The sequence below is a fragment of the Cavia porcellus genome, unplaced genomic scaffold, assembly GCF_034190915.1.
Source record: "Cavia porcellus strain 051 isolate PalLab524CR breed Dunkin Hartley unplaced genomic scaffold, mCavPor4.1 scaffold_20, whole genome shotgun sequence".
Classification (NCBI taxonomy): Eukaryota; Metazoa; Chordata; class Mammalia; order Rodentia; family Caviidae; genus Cavia; species Cavia porcellus.
The window spans coordinates 36,267,376-36,290,954 of record NW_026947503.1 but is presented as its reverse complement, the minus strand read 5'-3'; the positions used below and the strand labels follow the sequence as shown (position 1 = coordinate 36,290,954).

The following is a 23,579-nucleotide window of genomic DNA, read 5'->3' as shown; positions in this document are numbered from 1 at the left end:
AACATCAATGTTAATTATGTTAATTATCTCAACGAAACAATCAAAAGACACAGATTGGCAGAAGGGACCAAGCAGCAAGACCCAACAATATGCTGCCCACAAGAAACACATTTAATTTAAAAGGAAATTCATAGAAAGTCAAAGTTGGAAAATAATACTCTATGTGACAGGAACCAAGAAAAAAGCAGGGGTAGCTATTCCACTTGCAGATAAAGTTCAAGCCAACAATCATTTAAAGAGATAAAGGTCACTACATCCTCATAAAGAGAATAATCCAAGAGGAAGAGATAACAATCATAAATACATATTCAACAAACTTTAGCGCACCCAACTACATAAAACAAATACCAACAGGGATGAAACATCAATAAACCCTAATACAACTGTATTGGGAGATCTCAATACCCCATTGTCACAAAAAGATCAGTTACACAAAAAAATTTTAAAATGGAATATCAAAACTGAAACAAACTCCTCAACAAATACTTCGTAGATGCCTATAGAGTGTTTCACCTTGCAACAAGAGAATACACACCTCACACAGGACATATTTGAAAATACACCACCATATTGGCTCATGCTTAAGAAAATGCAAAGGAATTCAAATTATCCCATGCATATTATCAGACCATAGTGCAGTGAAATTGGAAATTCATGGCAAAATAAACCACAAGAACTTCATAAACACATGGAAATTCAATAGCACCCTCCTGAACAACCAATGGTCACAGATGAAATTGAAGAAATCAGACACTTTTTACAGCTGAATTTTGATAAAGACAATACAATATACTGAAACTTATGAGACACATGAAAGCAGTCTTAAGAAGAAAATTTATGGACAAATATTCATATTAGGAAAATGCGGCCAGCACATATAAACCAATTAATATAAGAGCCTCAAATTTCTAGAAAAAGAAAAGCAGGCTAAGTCAAAAGCTCGTATAAGGGAGGAAATTGTAAAGATCAGAGAAGAAATTAATGCACTAGAGAGCAAAAAACTACAAAGAAACAATGAATTAAAGAATTGGTCCTCTGATCCCAGCACTCGGGAGGCTGAGGTGGGAGAATCATTGCGAGTTCAAGACCAGCCTGGGCTACAAAGTGAGCTCAAGGCCAGCCTGAACTGCATAGCGAGACCCCTTCTCAAAAAAAGACAAAAAAAGAATTGGTCCTTTGGAAGATTAAATAATACTGGCAAACCCTTAGTCAACCTTATCAAAAAAAGGAAAGAAAAGACTCAAATACACACAATGAGGAATAAAAAAGTGAAATCACAATGAACCTTGCAAAAATCCAGAAAATTATCTATATCTACTTTGAAAACTTGTATTCTAACAAGAAGGAAAATACATGGGCTGGGGATTTAGCTCAGCGGCGTAAGCGCCTGCCTTGCAAGCAGGTAGTCGTGAGTTCGATCCCTGGTACCGATAAAAACGAAAAAGACAAAAAAAAAAAAAAAAAGAAGGAAAATACAGAATGGACAGATTCCTATGGAATATATTTTTTCAACATATGAACTACCAAAGCTGAATCAAAAAGATAAAAATGTCCTAAATAAACCAGTATCAATCAAGTAAGTTAAAAATCTACCAACAAATAAAAGCCTAGGCTCTGATGGATTCAATGCTGAATTCTTGAAGAAATTTAGGTAAGACCTAACACCACTACTTCTCAAATTCTTTAATGAAACTGAACAAGAAGCAATACTCTCAACTATTTTCTGGAAACAAACATTACCCTCATATCAAAACCTGAGAAGGATCCAACTACGAAAGAGAATTACAAGCCAATCTCCCTAATGAACATAAATACCAAAATCCTCAATAAAATATTGGCAAAGAGAATACAGCAAACTGTCAAGAAGATTACATACCATGACCAACTGGTATTTATTCTAGGGATGCAGGGATGGTTCAACCTACACAAATCAATAAATGTAATACAACATATTAACAGAGCCAAGGACAAAAATCATACAGCCATCTCAAAAGATGTAGAAAAAGCTTTGACAAAGTCAGGTACTGACTCATGATAAAAACCTAACAGAATATTGGAACCAATGGTCTTTACCTCAATCTGGTAAACGCCATCTATGACAAACTAACAGCCAGTATCACACTAAATGGACAAAAACTGAAGTTTGACTCTAAATCAGGAACAAGACAAAGATATTCATTATCTTCACTCTTAACATAATCCTGGAAATGTAAGCCACAGCAATTAGACAAGAAATAAAAAGAATAAAAATAGGAAAAGAAGAAGTTAAAATTATGGATATTGGCAGATTACATGTTACTCTACACAGAAGACTTCAAAAACTCCACTAAAAAATTGCTAAATAAGCAAATTCAATAGCACAGCAAGATATTTAAAGTCAACAGTTAAAAATCAGTAACTTTCTTGTACATGAATAAAAAACTCAGAAAAATTGGGTAACACCTTTCAAAATACCATCCAAAAAAATGAAATACCTAGGAATCAATCTAACAAAGGCTGTAAACACTTCTACATTGAAAACTAGAGGCAGAAGTATCAGAAAATAGAAAGCTATCCCTTGCTATTGGATAGTGAAAACGGCCAGACTTCCAAAACCGTTACTGAGATTTAATGCATCTCACAGAATTAAGAGAAAATAATCCTAAAATACATCTGGAACTAGAAGAGATCTAAAATAGTAAAGGCAATTCTGGGCAGCAATTCTGGGCAACAAAGGCAAAACAGGGAGCATCACAATCCCTGACTTGAAATTCTACTATATAAATAAATTGTGATTAATTTTTTTGGTACTGTGATTAATTAAAAACACAATGGTATTGGGGAAAAAACACAAAACCCAGATCTAAGATCAATAGAACACATTAGAAGACACAGGAACAATTCCAACTCCAGACACACTAAGCCACCTTACTTTTGACAACCAAACATGTTCACTGGAAGAAAGACAGCCTTCTCAATAAAAGGTGCTGAAAAAGTTGGTTCTGCACATGCCAAGGATTGAAATTCGGCCCTTAGCTTTCACCATGCACTAAACTAAATTTGGAAAGGATCAAAGATCTTAACATTAAAACAGAAACAAATCCGATGGAAGATAGAATAGGTAAAACTCTTGAAGACACCGCTGTAGAAGATTTTATGAATAAAACCCCATCACACAGGAAATATATGTAGAATTAACAAGTGGGATCTCATCTTATTAAAAAGATTTTGCACAGCAAAAAAAAAAAAAAAAAAAAAAAACCACCAACCAGAGTAATAGACAACCCACAAAGTGGGAGAAAATGTTTGCCAACTGTACCTGAGACAAAGGATTACTATTGTAACATATAAAGAACTGAAAAAAAATCAGTTCTCTCAAATTTAAAGTCCCAATCCACAAATGGGCATCTGAGATAAATATATACATCTCAGATGAAGAAATACAAATAACAAATAAATATGTGAAAAAATATTCAGTATCATTGGTCATTTAAGAGATGCTAATTAAAACAATACTGAGATTCTACCTCACCCTGAAAGAAAGGCAGTTGTCAAGAAATAAATGCTAGAGGGGATGTGGGGAAAAAGAAACCCTTCTCCACTGTTGGTGTGAGTACAGACTGATGCAACCATTCCTGAAATCAGTGGGGCGATTGTTCAAAAAACTAGGATTGGAGGTCCCATTTGACTCAGCTATTTCCCCTCTGGGTATCTCCCCAGGATAATTAAAAACATCATATCATAGTGATATATATGCACCCATGTTTGTATCAGCACAGTTTTGTTTTGTTTTTTTTTTTTTTTTAATTGGTACTGGGGATCGAACTCACGACCACCTGCTTGTAAGGCAGGTGTTTATGCCGCTGAGCTAAATCCCCAGCCCCTATCAGCACAGTTTGTAATAGCTAGATCTTGGAAACAACTTAAATGACCATCAATTGAGGAATGGATACAAAAGATTATTTTTATACAAAAGAGTACTACTCAGCCATAAAGAAAGATAAACTACAGACTTTTATAGGAAAATGGATGCAACTAGAGACCATAAATCAGACTCACATGTGTAAACATCTCATTGTCTTCCTAGTGTGAGAAACTGAAATTATGTATAAGAAGATTATTAAGATAGTTATACTATTCATTTCTCTTAGTTCACTGAAAAGAAAAGTTTGTACTAGTATTATTTGGACAATGAAATGCAGATATCTTGTACTCTAAGTAACTAGTTGAACAATAACAATACGCAATGTAGTAACCACTGTTACCCTCTAATTACTGTCTCTTGAAATTTTTTTTCATCTTTAAAATAAAAAAGGGGGGGTGTAATTAGCCATAGAATTAAAGCTATATCTCAGAATCTTTCATACAACAACAGTGCATATTCAGATGTTAGGTTTTCAAAACACTTGTGTGGTCTCTAAGTCTGAATCCACTAACTTAGGACATTGACAGTGCAAACCTACATACTCAAAACTGATAGTCTGGCTACAGAGGACTTATACAATTAAGTTAATTATAAGACCTGCTTGGCAAGCACAAGGTTGTGAGGTTGATCCCCAGTACCAAAAAAAAAAAAAAAAAAGGTATTTCTCTAACTCAACCTTTATTTTAAAAAAAAAAGCTCAATGTCTCAAAGAACTATTCTAATGTACAGTTGAAACTAATTTCTTTTAATTCTACAGTTCCAGAAAAGTATTTAACCTGTAAGAATCTCATTTTTCCTACAACGACTCTAAGACAATTTTAAAGAGCTATATAAATGATGCATTGCTAATACCAAAAAGGGCTATTTTTATTTGAAAAAGTATATGCTACAATTTCCTTTTCCATCTCTTAGTTCCCTGCTCTTTACAAACGTACCAAATTAAAATTTCTCTGAAATTGACACAGTTAACATTATTTTTCATAATCAGATTTCCAGTAAATTTTGGTTAGGTAACTGTACTTTAGCTCAAATTTAGCTCAAACTGTTCTGGTTTTTTTCCACCAAGAATAATTATTAATAATGTTTAATGACACTCTCAAAAATGCCTAAAATGGGAACAATAAAGTTTATGCCCATTTATCTTTGTGCTGTTACTGTAAATTCGTTTTTATGTTGCTGTATTTAGAATAAACTTTTCACTTAAAATGTTATTGCTAGCCAGGCGTGGTGTCTCACACCTGTAATCCCAGCACTCGAGAGGCTGACACAGGAGGATCGTTCCGAGTTCAAGACCAGCCTGAGCTAAAGCGAGCTCAAGGCTAGCCTGAACTGCATAGCAAGACCTGTCTCAAAAAAGACAAAAAAACAAGCAAACAAACAAAAAAAAAAAATGTTATTACTGTGCTGAGGATGTAACTTAGTGGCAAAGCATTTGCCTAACATACAGGAAACACTCAAGAACCTGGACTGAACAACTGACTGATAGATTGATCAATCGATCCAAGTGTGATTAAATAATTTAAAAAGATATTTTGAGGTTTTATCCAAAGGTTAAATTTTTCTACTTCACAGTACTAAATATACAGTCAAAGTATCCTCCTCTTACTTGAGAAACAGTGCAACTGTTATGGACTGAACAAGATGCATCACGTAGAAACCTTAACCCCCAATTTGACTGTACTTGTATATAGTACCTTTAAAAACGCAATTAAGGTTAAATAAGATTTAGAGTAGGTCCCTAATCCCACATACCTGGTGTCATAAGAGGAAAAAAAGACACCACGGATGCATTGGTATAAAGGTAAGGCTGTGTGAGAATACAGCAAAATGTACAAGCCAAACGCAACAGCCTCAGGAGGAAACAAATCTGCTTCCCTTAATCTTGAACAGAAGCCTTCAGAATTGAGAAATTAAGTTGCTGCTATTTAAGCCAACCTGTCCCTAGTTTTCTACTCATATACAACATTCATACAGAAACATTTCAAACATTCCTCTTACCTTGATATGCATATCTCTCTAACTTGTTGAGGTGTCAAAGCAAAAATAAAAAACTTCTCTTGAAATCGCTGAATACTGCTTTGAACTGGAGTGGAAAAAGAAAGAGTATTTTAGTAATAAATCCAAGCATTTAACACCTGCAATAACCAGGTATTCTGGTAAGTATCTACCAAATTTCAAAATGTTTGTGGTTAAAGTACTCTAAAACTAAAAAGTACTAAACTGCATTCATCTTGGAATTATAGGTTAAGTCGAATCAAATCGGTTTCTTGAATTTTAAACATTTAATCAACCTTTATTCTTAAACACTAATTATAATATAGTAAAAATGTAACAAAATTCAAGACTGTATTTCATTCTTTACAGTATCACCTAATGAAAACTCCCTGGGTAAAAAGCACAGATAGTTTATTGCAGCAATTAAAGCCCTGGAAATCATACCATCAAGTGATTCACATTCTCATAGTACTTTTAAATGGAACAAAGAAAAGCGATGCTGTTTATGATGAAAGTCTAAAAAAACAATTTTAGGTTACAAACAATTATGAGGAGTACAAAGACATATAACAATATGTCTCTACTTCATCAAATTCCCACTTACTTCTCCATCTTTTGTTTCTCATATGTATTTCGTCTTCTACTATTTTTGGCTAAAGTCACTAATGACGTCTTACCTGTTAAATAACCTGAATTTGAGATTAGATGCCAACATACCGTTTTCAACCTTAGTTAATGGCATAATTGCCAGAAACCAAGTACAAATGGAGTCCCTAAAGGGAAACAAGTGAAAACGGAGCTAACCCCAAAATTCCAACACACTAGCAGAAGTAATTCTGGTTGAGTGGAGAGAATGATCAGATCCCAAGGAAAATAATACAAAGAAAACCACCAGTTGCATCAAAATCAAACTCTTAAAACTGAACAGTCAGCCAGGCACAGTGGCGCACTCCTGTAATCCCAACACTTGGAAGGCTAAAGTAGAAAGACTGCTGCAAGTTTAAGGGCAGCCAAGGCAACACAGTGGAAATGAAAGGTCAGTCTGAACTACATAGTGAGATCCTGCATCAAAAAAAAAGGAAAACAAAAGGCAACAATCATAAAATCTTAAAAGCAGTCAAAGAAAAAGGAAACAATACAAACAAAAAAAAATAGCCTTCCTGTCACGAGGAAGGAATGTTGGGTCCATGACATCTTTATAGTGGTAGCGTGTGCCTATAATCCCAGCACTTAGGAGGCTCAGACAGGAGTCTGAGGGCATGAGTTAGAGGCCAGCACGAGTTACACAGTGAGTTCAAAGTTAGTCTGAACTGACTTAGAAAGACCATGTCTCTAAAAATAAAAATTATTAATAATAGTAATAATAATAAAGGGTGGGAATGTAGTTCATATGAAGGCCCTGGGTTTAAACCCCAATACTGTAAGAAAGAAAAAAAGGGAAGGAAAATGAAAGAGAGATGAGAGGAAAAAAAAAACTACTAAAAATTCAGTATCTTTCGAACAATGCAGTAACAAAACCAGATAATTTGTTGACAGCAGACATGTACTACAAGAATGGTAGAAGGACTTTAAATTTAACACGAGATTCTACTTTTTCTTTTCGGTTTTTTTTTTTTGAAACAGGGTCTCCCGATGTAGTTCAGGCTGTTTTGAACTATGTACCCCATGCTGACCTCAGACTTATTTGTGGTGACCTTCCTGCCTCAGCCTCCCAAGTGCTGAAATTAAAAGCATATGCCACCATGCCTGGTGATGGTACTTTTATGAAAAATACAAACACTAAGTAAATGGTAAATGAAAGATAATATGCTATTTTTTACTTATGTCTTGGGACTTCCATAAAAAAGACAACTGTATGGCCCGAGGATTTAGTTCAGTGGCTTGCCTGGTAAGTTCGAGGTCATGAGTTCAATCCCCAGTACCAAAAAAGAAAATAAATAAATAAAGACAACTGTAAGTGTTTAAAGTAAAAGTAACGGTACTTTCCAAAAGTAATGGAAGCCAGGATTTAAAGGGCAGGTATAAAGAAAACAAGACAAGCACCAAAAGGACAGAGGTAGCTAAAGGGTACACAAAAATCAGCCTGCCCAAGAACTGTGTTGCCTATTTCATCTGACAATCTTGATTAACATACATCTCTCCAGAAGGAGGACAAGTATGCCAAATTAGCTAGTATCTACACCTGTTATCCTGGGCAAACCCACCTCTGTAAATTCACCAGGATAAATAAATGACAGTATTTCAGGCTCTATCTGGATAACTGCAATTAATGTTAAAGAGTCATGCATCTTACCGTCTGAAATTAGAATTGCTTCCACAATTAGCACATGAAACATGCACATACAATTTTTAAGCTTTAAAGTGCTTAATAATAATAATAAACTTGTCTTTGTTATGCACTTATTTCTCTGGTGCATTTCTGGCTTTACCTATCATGTCCTTGCTACCATATTTTCCAACTAGACTATAACTTACCTGGTTTTATGGAAAAACAAAACGTTTCACTCTTATCAGAACTGGTCTCTTAGGAACTTACAGCAACCAAAAAAAAGTGCATATACAAATAAAATATGCTTTGTCTTGACATTAAATTTTTAGACAAAACACCTTATGACACAGCACCAGCTAAAAGCACACTAAACTTAAATCCATGAGCTAAACTGTCATTTTAATGTACATTATGAGAAAAAAATGATAGGATGGAAAGTACACACACACAGATTTTGCAGTTCTAATCCCTTTTGAGTTCAAAGGTCCCTTAGTGACTGCTTCAGCTAACATTGTATATACAAGTGATTTTTGTACCACTGGGGTTCTTTTCAGAAAGTCCTTGCCTATGCTTACATCTTCAAGAGCTTTACCTCTTTTATCTTCCAGCAAGTTAAGTGCTTCTGTTTTGAACATTCAGTTCTCTGATGTATTTTGATTTTAGTTTAGTACCCGGGGAGATATATGGGTCTAGAGTCAATCTTCTGCATGTAGATAAACAATTTTCCGAGTGCCATTACATAGGCTATTATTTCCTCAGTGTATATTTTTTGCCTGTATTTAATGATCAAATCACTGAACATGCATGAGGTTGTTTCTGCTTCCACTGAAATAGTGGTGACGAACTTATGGGACATATGTTATTTTTAAGATAAAAAAGATACTAATGTATAACTTGCTTTTTCTAAACTGAAACTTCATGTTTAACTGCAGTGTTGGCTCTTGACCACAAATAAGTAGATTGCAGGCTGTACTCTAAAAGGTTCACCATCATTGTTCTTTTTGATTCCACTGATTCAGATACTTGTTTTTGTGCCTATGCTGTGCTTTTTAATCATAGTAGCTTTGTAGTATAACTTCAAATCTGAGATTGTGATGCCTCATGTTTTTCTTTTCTTACACAACAGGACTGCTTTTTCTATTCTCAATCTCTTTTGGTTCCATATGAATTTTAGGATAGTTTTCTCTAGATCTGTGAGAAATATCTTTGGTATTTTGATTGGGATTGTATTAAATCTATCAATTTTGGAAATATAGCCATTTTGATTACACTGGTTCTGACTATCCAGAAAAAGAGGATATCTTTCCATTTTCTCATGTTCACTTTCATTTCCTTTCTCAAAGTGGTATAAAATTTTCATTATAGAAGTTTTCTTTCACTTCCTTTGTTAGGTTATTTCCTAAGTATTTAATTTTTCTTGATGCTACTATGAATGGTATTGTTTTCCTAATTTCTTTTTTGGTGACTTTATTACTGCATAGGAACTCTTGATTTCTGTGCATTTTATGCTCTGCTACACTGCTGAATTTGGTTATTAACTCTAGCGCTCTCTTGGAATTTGGGAGATCTTTTAGTAAAAGATTGTATCATCTGCTAGTAATACTTTAACTTTGTCCTTTCTTTCTTTCTCTTGCCTGACTGTTCTAGCTAATCTTCCAAGAACAATAATGAACAGAGTGGTGATAGTGGACATCCTTGCCTTGCTCCTGATTTTTGGAAGGAAAGCTTCTGCGTTTTCCCTACTTAATAGGATGCTGGCAGTCCGCAGGTCATAAATGGCTTTTATCAGAATAAGATAAAGGTCCATCTATTTATTTTCTTCAGGGCTTGTATCATGAATAGATGCTGGACTTTGTCAAAGGCTTTTATTTTGTAAGTCTACTGACATGACATTTTCCTTGTTTTGTTTCTATGATGAATTCATTTACTGATCTGGATATGTTGAAATTAAGGGGATGGGGATTTAGCTCAGTGGCATAAGCACCTGCCTGGCAAGCACAAGGTCTTGAGTTCGATCCCTGGGTATTGGAAAAAATAAAAGTTAATGATGAAATTAAGTTTTTAGAAAGTAACCTAACCAAGTAAGTGAAAGAAGACCTCTACAATTCTTGTATACCTGAAATGAAGACTAGCTGCTCATGGTATCTGATCTTTTTAATCATCTCTTGCATTCTGTGTGACAACATCTTGTTGAGGATTATGCATCTCTGTTCATAAGGGACACTGGCCTATAGTTCTCTATTTTGGTTGGATCCTCATCTGGTTTTAAGATCAGAGTAACGTTAGCCTCCAAGAAAGATTTTGAGGGGAATACTCTTTCCTTCTCAATTTCATTAGAAAGAGAATATTGTTGTTAAGATTTTCCTTAAAGTTCTTGTAGCATTGAACAGTAAATCCATCTTGTCCTGGGCTCTTTTTTTTGGGACCAGCGATTGAACTCATGACCTTGTGCTTACCAGGCAGGCGCTTGAGGCACTGAAGTAAACCCCCAGCCCTCTGGGCTTTTCTTAACTGTAGGTTTTCTATTACTGCTTCAAGTTCATTACCTGTTACTGGATTATCAAGGTTTTTAATTTTTCTTGGTTCAGTTTTGGTAGTTTATATGTATCTAGCATCTCTCCATTTCTTCCAAGTTCTCCAATTCTTTTGGTGTAAACTGGCCCATTTTTAATCATGTGTTTCTTAACATATTAGAGTAACAGAAGTCATCCCTGTATTAGTAACCAACCAATGATCAACTAGGGAGGTCAGAGAACTGAGGTATCCTGCTTCTCATAAAACAGTGATTTTAACACATTCCTGTCAGCTCAAAGTACCAGTGGTAAATGCATAACTCTCCATTAGGAGGCTTGCACCACTGGTGAAAGAAATGGTAGTCATTCATGAATCACCAGTGATTCAAGGCATGCAACAGCAAGACATAGGAGTAAAGGTACCATTGTGAACATGAAAGAGCAAAACTGTTACCGTCTGTCAATCCCCCCCATATTCTCTTTACTTCAGTCCTCTTCCCCGACATATGCAGTAATTCAGTAAGCCTGTCTTCTACAGTCTTCCTTGTTGCTTCCTCTCTACTCTCACTGCTACTGCCCTACTCAAAGCCCATTATTATCTTCTACAAATGAAACAGCTGCCCTACCTCTCTCTGCCAGAACACAAATGCGAAGGTAGTCAACACAAGCATCATTCAATCACCATTTTTCTGGTAAACGATTGAAGTGTTCTATCTCTGAATGAGTCAATTCCTTTACTACGTGATCCTCCATTAATAAAGGTCTTAACTCTTTTCATAATAAACCTATATTTTTCAAGTCTTCCCAGGTCTTCCTGTACTCCAAGCAAATTCTTCACTACTGTCTCACAATTAGCTACCAAAACTTTTATTTCTACTTCTACTGACTCATAGTCTCTGCATTCTTGGCACTTCTACTCCTCAAAACTCATTTCATATCTGTTCTGACATCTATACAATCAGACCACACGGCTATATCCAAATGTAGTATTTAGTATATATGTGGCAGCTGCATTTTAAAATGATAGTTTGAATTTATTCAAAGTTTTTAGAAGTTTCTATTTTTGTAACTTTAGTACTAGTATATATATCACTTTAAAATGGTTTAAACATACCCAGAAGCTAGTGTTCAACTACTTAAGGAAATAGCTGGTTGAACCTTATTAATTTTTCAACTTTTCAAGTTAGCAAAGATTTAAAAGACAAATAATACAATGCTGGGAAATAGTACTCATATACAATTGTAAAATAAATTGGTATGCCTTTGAAGCTACTGATGAATTTTCCTCTAAAAGTTAAATATCAAAACATCATTCATGGTTGGGTGTGGTGATTCAAGGGTTATAGTCTTAGCACTCAGAAAACTGGGACAGGAAGATGATATCAAGTTGGAGGCCAGCTTGGGCTACATATTGAGTTCAAGCCCAGCCTGAACTATACAAGATCCTGCCTCAAAAAAGAAAAGGGGGGGGGGGGGAGACCAGCATTATTTATTATCTTTGACCCAACATTTTATCTAGGCATTTATTCTGTATAAATTACACATGTATTCAACAACATAAGCAAAGATGCTCATTGACGATGTATCTTCAAAACTGCAGGAATACTGCCTAACATGTTATGTAAAAACATTAACAATTAAAAAGAAAAAAGAAAATGCTCGTCAACAGAATGTAGGTAATAAGTACATCTGCAGGACAACAGGCCAATCATAATCTATAGAGCCAAAACATATTTCCAAGAAATTCTGTTAAGAAAAACTATTATGGCATAAAACTCTGGATGGTGTTACTTACAGATATCACAGAGTAATATTTAATATTACCCTCTAATAGGAAGATAATGATAGCGGTTCTGTAGTCTGAAAAGGTTTTTTAAATGAAGAGAAGGAATATAATGTATAATGAAGAGAAACAGCTACTAACACTACTGTAGTTGAATAATGAATGACATTTCTGGGGGACTTTCTCTTTTTTGTTGTATATTCATGAATTTTGCCACGATTTTCAAATTGTAAGTTATTAGTCTGATAATCTGAAAAAAAGAATGAAGAAATTTTAAGGAGTCAAAGAATCATAAAATTGAAGACACTTCAGAAAACACAAAGCATATGAACATTTCTGGTATACATAAAGTGAACAAGTCAGAATCCTATCACACAAATTTCAAAACCAAACTACCTTTTTTAAAAAATGTATACATGTATGTATGTCAAAACAAGCACAAAAGAGAAACACAAAATTGAGAATAGATTTTAATTCATAAGGAGATATAGGAAAGTGGTTTAAAAGATAACTGCTGACCGGATGTGGTGGCTCATGCCTGTAATCTCAGGCTGAGGCAGAAGGATCGTTGTGAGTTCGAGACCTACCTAGGCTACAAAGTGAGCTCAAGACCAGCCTGAACCGCACAGCAAGACCCTGTCTCAAAAAAAAAAAATAATTGCTGTTCTTTTTCTAAAACTGGGTATAAATTTCAAAGGTGTTTCTTGAAATTCTATGTAATTTAACAAGTTTTATATTACTTTGTTCAGGCAAGAATATAGACAAATTTTTAAAAGAATTCCATATTTAAAAGAAATCATCTTTAAAAAAAAAATCAAAGAGAAAAAAACCGTCTGTAAGTACAAATCACAATAGTTGTTGAAGGTACAAGAACAGAGAACCTATTTTGCTTGTTTTGGTGTAAGGGATAATCCATTTATTACAGTAAACCTTAAGATATGGAGATTTACTTAACATTACTGCAAACATTCATGTTTTTCTACGTTGTCACTTTGTCATTTTAAATGCCTTTTTAAAAAAACCTTTAACCATGCCAAACAGAAAAAATTTCACACTGCAAAACTATATACAGCAATGTACCATGCTTGCTTTGGCAGCAGGTATACTAAAAATTGATCTATCTTGTAAAGCTGAATACACTCACCATGGTTATGGGAGGTTTTTTTTATCAATAAATGTGTATGCTATAACAGTGAGTCTCTTAACAAGAAAGTGTTCCATAAGAATACTGGCTTTAATACCTCAAGAGGTTTTAGAACCATCCTGGGGACTTTCTACTATGATCTTCTCGTGTCTGCATTATAAATCAATCCCTACTCAACAATCAAATCTTGAATACCTGGTCTGAAAATGTGCATCTGCCAGGTGTGGTAGGCACATCTATAATTCCAGCACTTGGGAGGTTGAGGCAAAAGGATCATTGCAAGTTTTGAGACCAGCCTGGGATACAAAGTGAGTTCAAGGCCAGCCCCAACTGCATAGTGAGACCCTGTTTCTAAATAAATGAAAGACTATGTGCTTAAAAACAAGGATTTAACTAGCCAGAGCAATCAGACAAAAGAGAAATAAAAGGAATAAGGAGAGAAAAGGAAGAAGTTAAACTATCCTATTTGCAGATGACATGATACTCGATATAAAAAACTCCTAGACTAGAGGTAGTCTTTTAGTAGTGTAGTTACACAAAGTTACACAACGTTCAGTAGTGTAGCTATCCAGCTACACTAGTCAACACTCAAAAATCAATAGCATTCCTGTATACAAACAAATAAAAACTCATCAAGAGAGAAATTATGGAAATAATGCCTTTCACAATAGCATCTAAAAAAAATGAAATACTTAGAAATCAACCTAAGAATGTAAAAGGCCTATATGCTGAAAATTATGCTACACTAAAAAAGGAAATTGAAGCAGATATTAGAAAATGGAAGAATATTGCTTGCTCTTGGCTAGGAAGAACCAACATTGGGAAAATGACCATACTCCCAAAACTGTTATACAGATTTAATGCAATCTCAATCAAAATAAGATTAACATATCTCATAGATCTAGAAAAAAAGACTCATAAATTCATTTGGAAACAGAAGAAACCTAGAATAGCAAAGGCAATTCTGGGCAACAAAGCCAAAGCAGGAGGCATCTCAATTCCTGTCTTGAAACTGTATTACAAAGCCACAGTGATAAAATCAGCATGATACTGGCAAAGAAACAGACTCCAGGATCAATGGAACAGATTAGAAGATGCAAACACAACGACAAAGACACTCAGCCACCTGATATTTGACAAAGGGGCTAAACATGTTCACTGGAAGAAGGATAGCCTCTTTAATAAATTGTGTTGGAAAAATTGGCTCTTCACGTACCAAAGACTGAAACTAGACCCATGCTTATCACCATGTGCTAAACTAAAATCTAAATGGATCAAAGGTGTAAATATTAAAATTGAAACACTAAATCTACTGGAAGACAAGGTAGGTAGAAATCTTGGAGACATAGGGGTAGGCAGAGAATTCATGAAAAAAATGCATACTGCACGGAAAACACTTCCAAGAATCAACAACTGGGATCTTGTATTATTGAAAAGTTTTTGCACTTCAAAATAAATCACCACCACAGTGAAAAAAACCCCACAGAATGGGAAAGAATTTTAGCCAGTAACTCTTCAGACAAAGGACTTATATCCAGAATATATAAAGAACTGAAAAACATCAAGCCTCCAAAATTCAAAGACCCTCTCCAAAAATGGGCATCTGAGATGAACACACAGTTCTCAGATGAAGATATACAAATGGCAAATTTATGAAGAAATGTTCACCGTCACTGGTCATTCGAGAAATGCAAATTAAAACAGCATTGAGATTTCATCTCACTCCAATAAGAATAGTTGCCATCAAGAAAACAACTGATAACAAATGTAGGTGAGGATGTGGGAAAAAGGAACACTGCTCCATTGTTGGTGGAAGTGTAGAATGGTGCAGCCACTATGGAAATCAGTACGGAGATTTCTCAGAAGACTAGTATTGAAAGTTCCATTCAATCCAGCTATTTCCCTCCTAAGGAAACCTGAAAAGGTCATGTCACGGTGATACATGTGCACCTATGTTCATAGCAGCACAATCTGTAATAGCTAAACCTTGGAAACAATCAAGACGCCTATCAACTGCAGAGTGGATGGAAAAGATGTGGTATTTTTATATAATGGATTATTACTCAGCTATAAAAAGGATGATCTTGAGGCCTTCATAAGTAAATGGAGGCAACTTGGGACTATCCTCATCAGTGAAATAAATAAGAATCATATTTACAATGTGTCTCCTGTGTAAAAAGAAATAAGAACTGTAGAAGTAATAAAACCCAAAATGTGTAACTGCTATTGTCAAGAAGAGAGGAAAAGAAAGTGCTGTAAAGGATACAACTGCATGTATGTTTAAGTGTGGAAGATAGATGACCATATTACTGAGTTTTTGTTGGATCACTGAGCAGAACTGTTTGCAGTCTCACTGAATGTCCTTTGTATGCTTTAATTTTGTAACTTAACTATTTCTAAGATGAAAGTATGTAATTTTCAACTCGTTATTTCTTAGTGTTTTTTTTTAAATTCTATATTACTACCCATTTTCTGTTTTGCTTTTTTCTCTTTAAATAAAATTTTTTTTTAAAAAACCCATGGATTTAATCACTGACTGAAGATTAATTCTCAATTCTCAAAGTTTTCTCCATAATAGAGTTCTAAATAATTTCTTAAATATAGTAAGGTTGAGTTATCCAACATTAAGGTAAGTTTTAAATGTAATCACATTGCTTCAGAGGTTATCACAGTAAAAATATTAAAGGTCACCATTAGAAATCGGTATTTTTCAGTCCCGCAGAGTGGTGCACACACGTGTAATTTCAGCACTTGGGAGGCCAGCCTAGACTAAATAGTGTGCTCAAGGCTAACCTGTACTACAGAAGAAAACCCTATGAGAAAAAAAAGTTTTCTAGTTTTATTTGCTAAACTACCAGTCCAGTTTCCTGTTACTATAACTACTGAGATAATTAACTTATAAAGAGGTGTGATGTCACTCACAGTTTTGAAGGTTCTGTTCTATCCATGACAGATTGACCCCATTATTTTGGGTCTCTAGCAAGGCAGCACTTCATATTAACAGTATGAGAAGAAATAAGCCACTCACCTAATGGGAAGGAAAGCAAAAGAGGAAGGAGACTGTAGGGATTTTGCAACTCCCTTCAGGGACATACTCCCCAATAACCAAAGGGATGTAACATCTCTCTACAGTGTCATCCTGAGGAACAAACCTTTAACACATGGAACTTTGAGGAACATTACCACTGTCAAACCATACTACAAACTATCTGGTATATTGATGCTTTAACTTTATACCTCAGTGTAAAACGTAACTTTTAGGTTTTTACAGTTTTTAGTTTTTTAGACATGGGATCTCATACTGCCCAGCCTCACACACACAAGCTCATTAGATCCTTCCACCTCTTCCCTATAAACAGCTATGACTACAGACATGCAGTACTACACCTGGCTTAAAAAGCAATTTCTCAGCTCACTTTTATCCTCTTACATTGTACGACAATATACACTAAGAAAATCACTTCATTGTCTCTTTAGGGTAGACAAATAAAAGAAATGTTTATAAAAACCACAGAAACCTTAACATGAAAGGTATTTTGTTCAGGAGAAAAAAGTTTCTAACAAGGAGAGAATGTGTATTTCTTAATTCTAATTTTTTATTTGATTATTTTGGTTGACAGGTCTTTTTATGTAGCCCAAGCCAGGCTTGTACATGCTACATTCCCCAGGCCAATTTCAAACTTTCAATCTTCTCACCTAGCCTCCCAAGTGCTGGGATTACAGATTTGTGCCAAAATGCCCATGTTTGCACTCATACAGTAACTATGAGCAATATAGCTTTTTCTTGTCCGCTCTTGAACACAAATAAACCAAATGAGTTAGTTATACAGATGCTAAATATGAATTTTACTACAAGTATAATATTTTCCTTCAAGCTTATTGAGGTCATAGTAACTTTATGACAAATACAGGAAAACAAGGAAATTCTTATTTTTATTTTTAAACCAAGAAAATAAGGAAAACGGCTTAAGATCTCTCCAGAGTTCTCCTCTTAGAGTACCACTAATGTTAATGGGTAGAAAACACAACATACACATCTTCTCTTATTCCTCAGCTTTCTTTCCCAGCAAAGATACTTCACTTCTGAAACTCCTCTTGGTGTCACTGCTACCCTACAAACATTCCTTAGCAATATTCCAAAGACTGTTTATCAGGTAGGACTACCCAGAGTATGTTAACCAACTTTCCATTACTATCATAAATTCCTGAGATAAACCCCCGAATAGAGAAAAAACTGTTACTCTGACTCAGTTTTAGAGATTTCAGCCCACGACTGGTTGGTCTTGTTGCTCTGAGCCTGTAACAGCACTTCATGGTGAGACATAACAAAAGATTATACCATTCACTAGGTGGGTGAGAAGTGAAACAGAGAGGAAGACTGGGATCTCAAAATTGCCTTCAAGAGCATATCTCTAATGACTTGAATACCTCTTACTATTCCCTACCTCTTAAGAAGTTCCATAACCTCCCAGCAGCACCAAGATGGGGACCACACCTTTAAGACATGGGACACTTTAGATCAAAACTACAGTGCAAAACATATCCTTAGTCATCTGAATCTTTCTCAAAATACAAGAAAAATCTGCAATAATCACAAAGAAAGACATAAATGAGCCACAATATTAAGCACTGATATTACCAAAAACCAAGATGAAAGAGGAAACAGAAAATAAGTAATATTTTAACCAGATAAATGAACCTTAAAAAGATTAAAAGTGAAAATACATTAAAAGACAGGCAGTAAAGATTCAAAATGTTTGCTTTTGTTACATATTTTAAAAATGAAAAACAATTAACAAGATATAAGTATATATGCAAAAAATTGAAAGATTTGTTTTTAGTAATACGCTTCTCCTCCCAAAAAGGCTAAGAGATAAAGGGCAATGCAGTGGAAATTTTTCACTTTGTTCGTGAAATTTAAATTTATACAGTATTCCAAACTAACCTGGCAATATACTGTATTACCAAAAATCTAAAATGGTCTTATACCTAGAATGGTTTTACCAAATAATTTTTACAGGACTTGCACAAATAAATAATGTGAACAAATACTGAATCATTATTTCAGAATCAATGTAATACGGTGACAAAATTTATTACTTGCTTGGTTCAGCTTTGCTAACAAATGAAGCAAAGAAGGAAAACAAGGCCACCATGACCTGCTGCCAGTCAGTCCACACTACCCAACTAGTTAGTCCTGTCTCTCACAACTTTCTTCAGCCTCTACAAAGACATACTGTAGTAGAATACCCTAAGGAAAAAAACAAGAACAATAATATATGTAAGAAAGTTTTCTTTTTTTCTTTCTTTTCTCTCTAACAGTAGTGACTGCACTCATGGTCTTGAACATGCTAAGCAGGTACCACTGAACTACAATCCAAGCCTTAAGAATTTTTAAATGATTGAAAACAAAAAGGTTTTTCCAGGATGAAAAGGATAATTTTCTTAACTATGAAATGTTTATTCCCAGTTTACTACACCAATAAATCCAAATATCTCTGTAAATAATTTCATTATGCACTAAGAATTAGACTCTTAAAAGAGAAGTCATTAAAACAGGAAAAGTCTTAGTCCCACATATATATCAATTTTCAATACCACATAATTTCTCAAATTTTCTGAGCAGCTGACCAATACTAAATAAAAAGCTAAAAAAATTAAAAATAAAAGAAGCCTAAACTCCTTGTGCCACTTAAAACACAATTAAGTACGTAAGTATGTAAGGTTTGCAGTTTAAGATCATATGAAACAGAAAGTAGGTCTTCTTGTAAAGGTTCTATCTGAAACACAGAAACAGACAAAAAGACATGTGTCTGTTTTCATCCATACAGAAGAATGCTTGAGAAAAGGGTAAAAAGAGCAAAATGGGTGACAAATACTGAGAAATAGGAAGAACTCATTCAAATGGGAACCAGAACAGGCAAGAGGGATGGGGGTGGGGTTGGGTTAAAAAAACAGAATGGAAGAGAAAAAAGGGAAACAAAACTTTGTAAATAGGAAATAGGAAAGGATTTGAAGGGAAGGGTATGGGGATGGAGAAATAAAAATAATTAAGATATATACAGGAACAAATGATGAATGTGATCATTATGTATGGCAAACATACTAATAAAAATACACAAAAGGCAACTTAGTAAGAGTTAACAATGCTTGAGGAAGTTCCAGCCAGAACAATTAGGCAAGAAAAAATAAATAAAATGCATGAAAACTGGAAAGTAAAATTACCTCTAATCACAGACAATATGCTCTTTTATGTAATATAACCCCAAAGATAGGATGTATAAACAATTATAAATGAATTCAGAAAAGAGCAGGCTACAAAGCCAACACACAAAAATCAGTTGTCCTTCTATATGTACCAACAAGCAACACGAAAACAATTTTATTTAAACTAGCATCAAAAAGAACATTTTGAAATGAACTCATCCGAAGAGGTAAAACACTTCAATAAAAACTATATAACACTGCCCATATTAATTAAAGTAGGCATAAACTGAAAACACATGTTCAATTGGAAGGTATCAATACTACCAAAGGTGATTCAATGCAATCTCTCAAAATGAATACTACCATTCAAACCAAGACAGTAAGATCTTTCCCAAAATACCAGTGAATTTTTTCATAAAAGGAAAACCTCATTCTAACTTTCTTAAGGGAACTCAAAGGACCCTGATTAGCAATAACAATCTTGAAATAACAGAACAAAGTCCAAAAGCGCACCCTTTCTCATTTTAAAATTTAATGCATACCTACAGTAAACTGTTTACTACTGACATAAAGACAGACCAAAGGGTCAGTCAGCCTGAAATGATTTTTGCTAGGGGTGGTAACATCGTTTCATGGACAAAAGATGGTCTTTTCAATAAATAGTCTGTGAAAACTGGATATCCACACCCAGAAAAATAGAGTTGAACCCTTATCTAATGCCTATATACAAAATTAACTCAAAATGGATCACATTCAAATGTAAGACCTAGAAATATGATTTCCTGTACATGCCACCAAAGGCATAGACAACAGGACAAAAAACAGACACACTGGACTCTATGAAAATTTTTCTTAATTTTGCATCAAAAGATATTATCAACAGAATGACAAAGGTCACCCACAGAATGGAAGAAAATATCTGGAAATCTTGTATCTGAAAGAGGTATATTGTAAAATGCAACAACAACAAAACCCCAACCACCCAGTTTAATGTGGGCCACGGGCTGGGCATAGTGGTGCATGCCTATAAACTCAGCACTCAGGAGGCTGAGACAGAAAGATCAACTCAAGGCCAGCTTGGGCTACAGTATAATAGGTTCAAGGGCTTTCTGTCACAGAAAAGGAAAAAAAAAAAGGTCAAGAACTTCAACAGCCATTTTGCCAAAATTGTACAAACTGTCAAAAAGTATAAGATGCTCAAAACCACAATCACTACAGAAACGTAAATCAATTACATGATACCACCTCTTACACACAGCATGATTACAATAGGAAGAAGGAAAAGAGAGGAGGTGTTGTTAAAAGATGTGTAAAAACTGAAACTTGTGGCAGAGGATTTAGCTCAGTGGCTCAAGTGCTTGCCTCGTAAGTACAAGGTAATGAACTTAATCCCTGGTACAAAAAAAAAAAAAAAAACCTGGAACTTCTGTAAGCGTAAAATGGAAATAAAACATGGAACCACCACTGTGGAAAATATTATGATTCCTCAAAAACGTAAAGGTAGATGGCCTGTAGCTGGGTAAAGTGGCTCATGCCTGTAATCCCAGCAACTGAGGCAGGAGGATCATTGTGAGTTCAAGACCAGCCTGGGCTACAAAGCGAGCTCAAGGCCAGCCTGAACTGCATAGAGACCCTGTCTCAAAAAAAGACCCAAGAAAAGGAAGGGGTGGCTGGGGATTTAGCTCAGCAGCATAAGCCCCTGCCTTGCAAGGGTAAAGTCATGAGTTTGATCACTGATAACCAAAAAAAAGAAAAATTTAAAAGTAGAACTGTCATGGATACAGCAATCCTCTACAGAACCAGAACTGAAGCAGGACCTCAAAGACCTATGTGTAAATTCATGTTTCAACTAACATTATTCACAGTATTTAAAAAGTGGAAGGAACTGAAGGGTCTGTTAAAGATAAAAAGTGGCATAGAAGATAACATCACAGAAACACAGAAGAGTAACACTCAAAGCAGCACATGTAACTACTGAGGCAGGAAGATCACAAGCTTGAGTTCGACTTAATGATTTAGCAAAACTCTGTCTCTAAAAAGTTCCAGGGACACAGCTCAGTGTTCACATTGTTTTGATCCTCAGTACTGTACAAAAGAAAACGAAAAACAACCTGTTTTTTCTTTTTAAACTTGTTTATTCTGTGTTATTTAGCCTTAAAAAGGAACAAAAGAAAAATCTCACACAAACTACGTGGAATCTCAAAAGCAGTACACGAAATAAGCCAGTCACAAGAATACAAATACTGCAATATTCCACTTATAGGAAGTACTTAAGAGCAGTCAATAACACGGACTGGAAAAAGTAGAACTGCTGCGATTAGTGGTATAGCTCAGTGATACGGCATGTACTGTGCATGCCCAACATAACGGTTTCACCTGCTAGCTGGAGAATACCAAAAAAAAGGAAAAAAGAAAGAATGTTAGCTGTCAGAAACTGGGAGTATGGGGGGATGACAGTTATGTGATGGGCATACTTTCAGTTTCACAAGATGAAAAGAATTCTGCAAAAAAGGAAAGGAAGAAATTACCATCATTTGCAGATGACAGATGATAGTCTACACAGAAGACTCCAAAAACTCCAATAAAAAGACTGCTAGATTTAATAAGCAAATTCAGTAGCCTCTCTATATACAAAGTCAACCCTCAAAATCAATAGCTTTCCTGTGCACAAATAAAAAACTTAACAGAAATTAGGGAAACAATACCTTCCACAGCAAGAGCCAAAAAAAAGTGAAATACTTGGGAATCAATCTAACAAGGGATGCAAAATACTTCTACATTGAAAATTACAGTATCCTGAAGTAGATGAAAAAGGGTATCAGAAAATGAAACGATATCCTTTGCTATTGGGCAGGAAAACCCAATATAGTAAAAATAGCCAGACTTCCAAAACTGTTACCCAGATTTAATGCAATTCCAATCAAAATTTCAATACCAAATCTCACAGAAATTAGAAAAAATTATTGCAACACTCATCTGGAACCAAAGAGATCTAGAATAGCAAAGGCAATTCTGGGCAACAAAGGCAAGACAAGAAACACCATAATCCTGACTGAAATTATAGTATAAAGCTACTATGATTAAAAAAAGAAAGACAGAAAAAGAAAAGAACCAGGGTGGTATTGGCAAAAAAAAAAAAAAAAAAAAAAAATCTAAAGATCAACAGAACACATTAGAAGCCACAGAAACAACTCCAGACATACTAAGCTACATTACCTTTGACAAAGGTGCCAAATACTCACTGGAAGAAAAATAGTCTCTTTAATAAATGGTGCTGGAAAAACTGATTCTGTACATGCCAAAAATTAAAATTAGATCCATATCTTTCGCCATGTACTAAATCAAATTTGGAATGGACCAAAGATCTAAATATTAAACAGAAACATTAAATCTGCTGGAAGATAGAGTAGTTAAAGCTCTGGAAGACACTGGTGTAAGCAAAGACTATGAATAAAACCCTTACCACATAGAAACTACAACAAAGAATCAACAACTGGGATCTCATCATACTAAAAAGCATGCGAAACCACCAACAGAGTGAACAGACAATCCACAATGTGGGAAAAATTTTTGCCAGCTATTCTACAAAGCACTACCATCAAGAATACATAAAGAACTAAAAAAAGTTGGACCTCCCAAATTTAAAGACCCAATCCAAAAATGGGCATCTGAGATGAAAACATACTTCTCAGATGACAAAATACAAATGGTAAAAAAAACATGAAAAAATGTTCAACACCACAGGTGACTCAGGAGATACAAAT

General features: G+C 34.9%; 1 protein-coding gene across 8 annotated transcripts in view; it reads right to left on the bottom strand.

The window, feature by feature from the left end:
* Positions 1–23,579, bottom strand: part of Pias2 (protein inhibitor of activated STAT 2) — a 120,717-nt gene that overhangs the window by 73,134 nt on the left and 24,004 nt on the right. For all 8 annotated transcript variants that reach the window (XR_010041436.1, XM_063231729.1, XM_063231730.1 and 5 more), the window contains one exon: positions 5,903–5,987. Coding sequence is in view for 7 of the 8 variants with exons in the window: in XM_063231729.1 (XP_063087799.1) it covers positions 5,903–5,987 (85 nt within the window). In the remaining variant the exon portion in view is untranslated. The remainder of the gene's footprint in view (positions 1–5,902; positions 5,988–23,579) is intronic.